General features: G+C 39.1%; 1 protein-coding gene across 1 annotated transcript; it reads right to left on the reverse strand.

The window, feature by feature from the left end:
• Window positions 1–293: 293 nt before the first annotated feature.
• LOC125588453 (skeletal aspartic acid-rich protein 1-like) lies at window positions 294–2,206 on the reverse strand. The gene is made up of 4 exons (XM_048759798.1): window positions 2,097–2,206; window positions 1,886–2,004; window positions 1,475–1,723; window positions 294–1,400 (listed from the first exon to the last, which is right to left on the reverse strand). The coding sequence occupies exons 1-4, from the start codon at window positions 2,204–2,206 to the stop codon at window positions 778–780; spliced, it is 1,101 nt and encodes a 366-aa protein (XP_048615755.1). The 3' UTR covers window positions 294–777.
• Between the last annotated feature and the right edge of the window lie 4,386 nt (window positions 2,207–6,592).

Here is a 6,592-nt window from a genome sequence, read left to right on the forward strand (position 1 = left end):
TTTTGAAAAGGAGGTTTAGGAGTAAGATTAAATAATGTTGTTTTTGGAATAATACTCTGAACTAGCATAAGTGCCTTACATAAAGTATGAACTTGAGACTAGTTCTGAGACATCAAAAGGAAAAAAAAGGATTCATCTACAAGTCTACAAGGATCCTAGCAAATCAGCAAACAACATCACTGAACGAGAGAGGAGCTCTTGCGGCCAAAGCCTCCACCTTTTCCGTTTGCAGCTGAGTTTCAAGATTCAAGAACATTAGCTTCAGCTTCTGCAACTGTTCCTCCATTGTTTTCAACCTTGCCCCAGTACCCTGTTCCATCTTCTTCTTCTCAGTGACTTCATTCAGCTTTGACTTTAGCCAATTCAATTTGAAGCCGACAACAATCAGATCAGCAAGTGTGTCATCAGCATTTCTCAGATCATCCTCAGAGAGTTTATCTGGTGACTGGCACAGAACCTCGATGAGGCTAAGGAGTTCATTCAGGTAAGCTCTTCTGATCTGTTGGTTCTTTGGACGGAAGCCTAATGGCTAATGCTATGTCTGGGTGTCTTCTGAATATATAGCTCACCGACTCTACCTGCTAGCCATAAACAACGTTAAAACTTTGTTTGAAAAGAACATAACCAGTGATATGCACCACTTATTATTTTCTAAATAAAGGTTTTCCCCATAAAACTAAGGCATTGGGACATATGATATATGCATGCGGTCCCATTCAATTTTCAGATGAGAGCTTTCTCTCTAATAACAATAGAAGACGTTATGACGTTATGACGTTATGACGTTCTTACCTGAGAAGAAAAAACCTCAAAACCATTGACATTCATCGTTTCCTTTACTGGTTGAATCTCCTTAACCACATTATTACAGATCTCAGTAACAGATATTACATTGTTAAACCCCCTACGTCCACCACCATTTTCTACTGTCTGAGAGGCAGCCTCCAAGGACTTCACTTGGTGTAGAGAACTTCCATTCGAAGCAAGAGATAAAGCCTCATCATCGACATCTTCTTTAGGTGCGCTTCCACCGCTAAAAACCTCAGTCTCACCGTTACAGCTTACAACATGGATTGCCATTGTATGAGAAAGGTCCTCCAAAGCGTCTGATTGGCTAAAAGGATCATCATCATCATCATAATCATCAGCCAGATTGTCTTCGGATGCATCACTATCATCTGAGGCTTCTTCAGACGTACCATCATCATCATCATTTGAAACAGGAGAAGAAGCACCATCATCATCAGCCAGATTCTCTATGGATGCATCAACATCATCTGGGGCTTCTTCAGACGTGTTATCATCATCATCCGAACCCTCCTCAGCTCCATCATCATCATCATCATCATTATCAGCAGCTCCATCATCAGCATCTGACAGCTCCTCAGATGCAGCAGCAGCTCCTCAGATGCAGCAGCAGCATCAACATGTACATTCTCTTTAGAAACATTCACAGTTGTTTGGACAACTTGACACGAAGAGTCTCCCTCAGCTATGTTGGCAGATGCCTCCGCAATGTGGTTTCCTACTTTGCAGCTAAGTGGTTCAATAACCTTCACGGGTTCCTTTGGTACAACAATATCTGGCAAAACATGTATCTCAGCGAGGACAATGCGTCTGTAATTCACCATAAATCTTTCATGTGTATACAAAAGTTTAGAAAGCGATAAAAACTCTTCAAAACCATGAATGCTATTCTTTGCATCGAAACAGCATTGTGCTCCTGTCATGTCCAAGAAACTGTCTCATCAAAGTGATCAAATGAACTTGAATTTTGATAAATAAAGATTGAAACTTTACTCAAGCAAATATAGAGATTCTACTACAAAAACTTGAAACGTAAATAACAAGCAGTCACCTAATGTTTTGTTCGTATAACGCTAACCCTTGTTGACAAGAGTGAAGGTAACCCTCACGTCTCTACTCCATCCTGGAGGCAGAGATTCAGGCTCAAGTTCAAGATACAAGCACAAGTAGTCTCCTTTAGGACAAGCAGAGAGGTACCTTGTACAAAACAAAACCCGTATAAAATCAAATCACAAACCCAAAACAGAACAAGAAAATGTGAGTAAAAAGGTTTCTCTAGTCTAGGTTACCAGTCGCAGCCGGCGACGGAGTAGGGAGGAGAGTAGCACGTGTTGCCTAGACAATAGGATATGTTTGGTGAAACCCAAGTGAACTTCTTCTCCATTTGCTGCTGTCCCATTAATATGAGTCAGGAATCGCAACGATGTTTGACTCTGTAATGAGAGGGTTTATGGTTTTAAAGAAAGAGACATTGCTAGGGATAATCCGAGGCCCGGCCGAGACACACATGACGAAACCATAATTAGATTAATCTAATTCAAAACCGAAATTAAGCCGGTTTTGGTTTTAATCCTAAACTTATTTTTTCGTCCTTTTGATGTAAGATTTTTGTTTCAAATTATAGTTCTTGTTTTTACATTTTTTTGGAGAGAAAACAAGGGATAAAAATGATTTATTAATCACTTTTTTTAACAAGATTTATTAATCATATAAAAAACTAAAACTTTAACACTTAAATGGACAGCTAAAACAAACTATTTCTTTTACAAATTCTACAGAAACCAAATTTCAAAAAAGTTTGATTTGTGTTCCTAAACTGTATTCTATGGTCATTTTACCTACTTTTATGTTCAACAAAATAAACATTTGTAAATTTAACTTTGATTTAATAGAAAGTTGATGTTTTGAGCTAAGGGAGAAAAAAATAAGAACCAAAGACATCCTAAAACTTACACCGTTCGAAGCCTAACGTGTAATAGTAACTGGTAGGCATGGGCGTTGTATACTGTACCCGAAGCCCATAGTGTAGCCCGAACCGAAGTATCGGTTTTGGACCGGTAGCGGACCCAAGGAAATAACCGATTGGACTTTGCAGCCCACACATTTCGGCTACGGGCCGGGTCGGTTTCAACCCGAAGTCCAGACAGGTTAACCGAACATACCGAGCATTTTATATGCGTGTCTCATATATACATACATTCATTTACACATATACACAAAACAAAAACTCTTCGTTGAACGCGTGAGCCGTGAAGCGTGGCCGACGAACCCTAGTTCCCAAATCAAAAACTCATCGATTATTGATCATCATCATTAACAATTTTAAACTGGCCACTATAAATGAATTACCCTCTCCATCTTCTTCTTCCCACGAGCAATCGAGAATCCAATCGAAGGTATCTCTCTCTTTCTTCAATTCTTCTTGTTCTTCGAATTTTTTTATCAGTTCTTTGTTGAATTAACTCGAATCGATTATGATTTTGGTTCGTAATAGTTACGAACATATGTTTTTGTGTTTGTTATTGATTTTTAGTTTACGGTTTTGCAGATGGACTCAACATCATCTTTTGACCGACAAACCCGAAACAAAAATGATACCGGAAACATTCAAGCACCTGATAGTACCAACACGAGGAAAGAAACGGAGAGGGCTAGTGGAGCGACAAGCAAAGTGAAGCGTATTCTCCCAACAAGATCTGACGTTTGGCACCATTACACGAGGACTAAAGAAGATCGAAACAAGTGTGTATGCAACTACTGTCAGAACACATTTTCGTGTCTCACAAGCTCAGGGACATCCAATCTAAGGAGCCATCTTTAGAAATGTAAGAGCCATCTTGTTTGGTCGGCTGGACAAAACGATCAGCAGCAAAACATTGATGATGAAGGGAAACTCAAGAAAGCAAAGTTGACTGACGGTCAGTTGAGAGAAGCGACAAATCAGATGGTTGTCATAGGACAATTGCCGTTATCATTTGTTGAAAGCGTAGCATAGAAACATTTTTGTCTCAAGGTTAGTAATGTCTTGATTGTAAATTGTGACTAATGTCTTCAATTTTCATGTTTAATTGTAACCAATGTCTTCTCTTTTCTATGTTGTAGGTTAACTTTGGGTACACTCCTCATTCAAGAAGAACTGCGACTAAGGACATTATCAAGATGTATGTGGAAAAGAAAGATGCCCTCAAGAAATGGTTCTTGTGTAGCAATCAAATAGTGTCTTTGAAAACGGATATTTGGGTCTCTCCAACTACAGGTAATCATTTATACATTTGACATCTTTTGATTCTTGTATACATACTAGAAAGCTGATCATGGGGTTCTTACTGTACAATGTTTACAGGTGCGAGTTATATGGTCATCACAGTTCACTACATTGATGCTTCATGACGGTTAAAGAAGCTGATCATAGGGTTCACGCACATCACGGAACACAAAGGTCAGACTATAGCAAATGTTCTTCTGGAGTGCTTGTCTGAATGGGAAATAATAAATGTCTTTTGCATAACCGTGGATAATGCTACAGCCAATAGTTCAGCTTTGAGGATGTTTCAGAGTAGTTTTGCTTTAGGTTATGATCAGGCTTTTGTGTTAGATGGGGAGTTTTTACACATGAGATGTAGTGCCCATATCATTAACTTGATAGTTAGGGATGAAATGGCTGAAATAGATCAGAATGTGGTTTCTATCCGCAATGTTATCTCCTATGTTAGATCGCATACTAACAGGTTGAGATCTTTTGAGCTAAAAGTCGACTCTGGTAAGATTACAAGGGGGAGTCTACCGTTGGATGTCAAGACAAGGTGGAATTCAACCTATCTAATGTTGACAACAACTCTAAAGTTCAAGGTGGCTTTCGATAAGATGGAAGCAGAAGATAAGCTCTACAACGATCATTTCAGCGAGTTTGAAAATGGAGAAAAAAGGGTAGGACCTCCTCAGCTAAGGGATTGGAATGCTGTTGAAAGTTGTGTCGATTTCTGCTCATCTTCTACAACTCGACACTGGTGGTCTCGGCTTCAACTTCACTCAATTCCCATAGGTGCTATGGTGAGATTGTAACCATTGCGACTAATCTGGTAGGACTTTCCAGCAGCTCTGATTCTGAGATGAGGTCTAAGGCGACATAAATGCTCAAGAAGTTTGAGAGGTATTGGAATGGCATGAAGAATATTAACATGATGTTAATTGTGGCCACTGTTTTCGACCCCAACAACAAGTTGGAGCTTGCAAAGATGTGTTTTGAAGAGTTATATGGGTTAGATACAACTGACTACAAGGAGATGTATGAGTCCTTGATGTGTCTCTTGAGGAGTTTGTTCAAAGAGTACAGTTCAAGACAAGAAGCCAGGGTTGATCCATGTGAACAATCATCTCAGTCTGACCACTCAACTCAGCCGAGAGACCAAAGTGTTGAAAGGATGGAGCTTGTGGACGACTTTGTGGGTTACAAAAGAATGGATGTGACGTACAAGCAGAAGCTAAACGAAATAGGGGTTAGAGAAAAGAAGGATGAGTTGGAAACATACCTTAAAGAGTCTGTGGAGCACCCTGACCTGATGATTGGAACGGAGTATGATGTACTCTCATGGTGGAGAAAGAACTCAGTTAAGTATCATGTCTTGTCCGAGATTGCTCGGGATGTTTTAGCATTACAAGTCTCGTCAGTTGCTTCAGAGAGTGCTTTTAGCACTTCTGGTCGGCTTCTAGAACCACACAAGAGCTGTTTAACCCATTACGTGGTGGATGTTTTGATGTGCACAGAGCAGTGGATGAAGCAAGACATTAAATTGGAGTCAAGAGTGCTTTCAAATCCTCAAATACTAGCTGATCTTGAAGAAGTTGACAGGCTTGAAAGAGGTAAAATCCCATACTTTTAAATCTTCTTTTCTTATAATATGAATGTTAAGTTTTTAGTGATTGGTTTGAACTTTGTGTTTTCAGAGTATGGAGACACAATAGTTCCAGAAGAAGACTTTGTTGTTGCTTAAGAAGATCATGGCTACATGAACACTTTTTTTCTTTATCTCGGTTTGAAGTTGTGTTTTTTCCGGCAATTTGAACTTGTTTTCGGCTTGAATGTTATTTCTAAGTTTAGACACAAAGATATCTTGTTTTGTTGTGTCTAAGACTTGTGTTTTATTGGGATTTTGGTGTGTTTGAACTTATGTTTGCCTCAATGAAATGTTCGGATGTTTGGTTATATATGATTGTCTCCGGTTTTTTCGGTTAGTTTGGTTATATATGAATGTCTTTGGTTGTTAAAAACCGAAACCGAACTGATCCGAAAGTGTAATTGGACTTCACCGGATTTTGATTGCTTCACCCGAACTGATCCGAAACGGTTGCTTCCGAACCGATACCAAACCGAAATTTTGGAAAAACCGAATGGTACTTGTACACTTAGTTCCGAAAATCCGAAAAACCGATATAACCGAACCGAAATTGATCGGTGGACCGAACGCCCAGGCCTAGTAACTGGAACCATACTAAACCAAAAGTATTTTTTTTACTATAAAGATTTATCGATTCACTGAATATACAAAACAAACGTTATCTACTAGGAACATGACACGTCTCCATCACAAATGAGATGTGTCAATCCAAAGATCCATCGTAAAACATATGTCAGTCTCCAGCTTCCACGTGATGCACATTAGCGGTACGTAACGCCCGATACAATATATATTCTATGAAAACACATCTAAGTAGTGGCTAAAGCCGAATAAACAAATTAAACCATACAATAAGAAGAAAAAAAAGAAGAAAACGTACGGATAAACAT

This window comes from Brassica napus, chromosome C6 (genome assembly GCF_020379485.1).
Source record: "Brassica napus cultivar Da-Ae chromosome C6, Da-Ae, whole genome shotgun sequence".
Lineage (NCBI taxonomy): Eukaryota > Viridiplantae > Streptophyta > Magnoliopsida > Brassicales > Brassicaceae > Brassica > Brassica napus.

Bases quoted from the DNA above. Each gene is read 5' to 3' on its own strand.
- LOC125588453 (XM_048759798.1), bottom strand. From the start codon at position 2,206: ATGGGACAGCAGCAAATGGAGAAGAAGTTCACTTGGGTTTCACCAAAC. The intron at 1,724-1,885 runs GTTAGCGTTATA...TGGACATGACAG, and splicing joins CTTCACTCTTGTCAACAAGG to GAGCACAATGCTGTTTCGAT. The intron at 1,401-1,474 runs GTCAAGTTGTCC...GCATCTGAGGAG, and splicing joins AGCTGAGGGAGACTCTTCGT to CTGCTGCTGCATCTGAGGAG.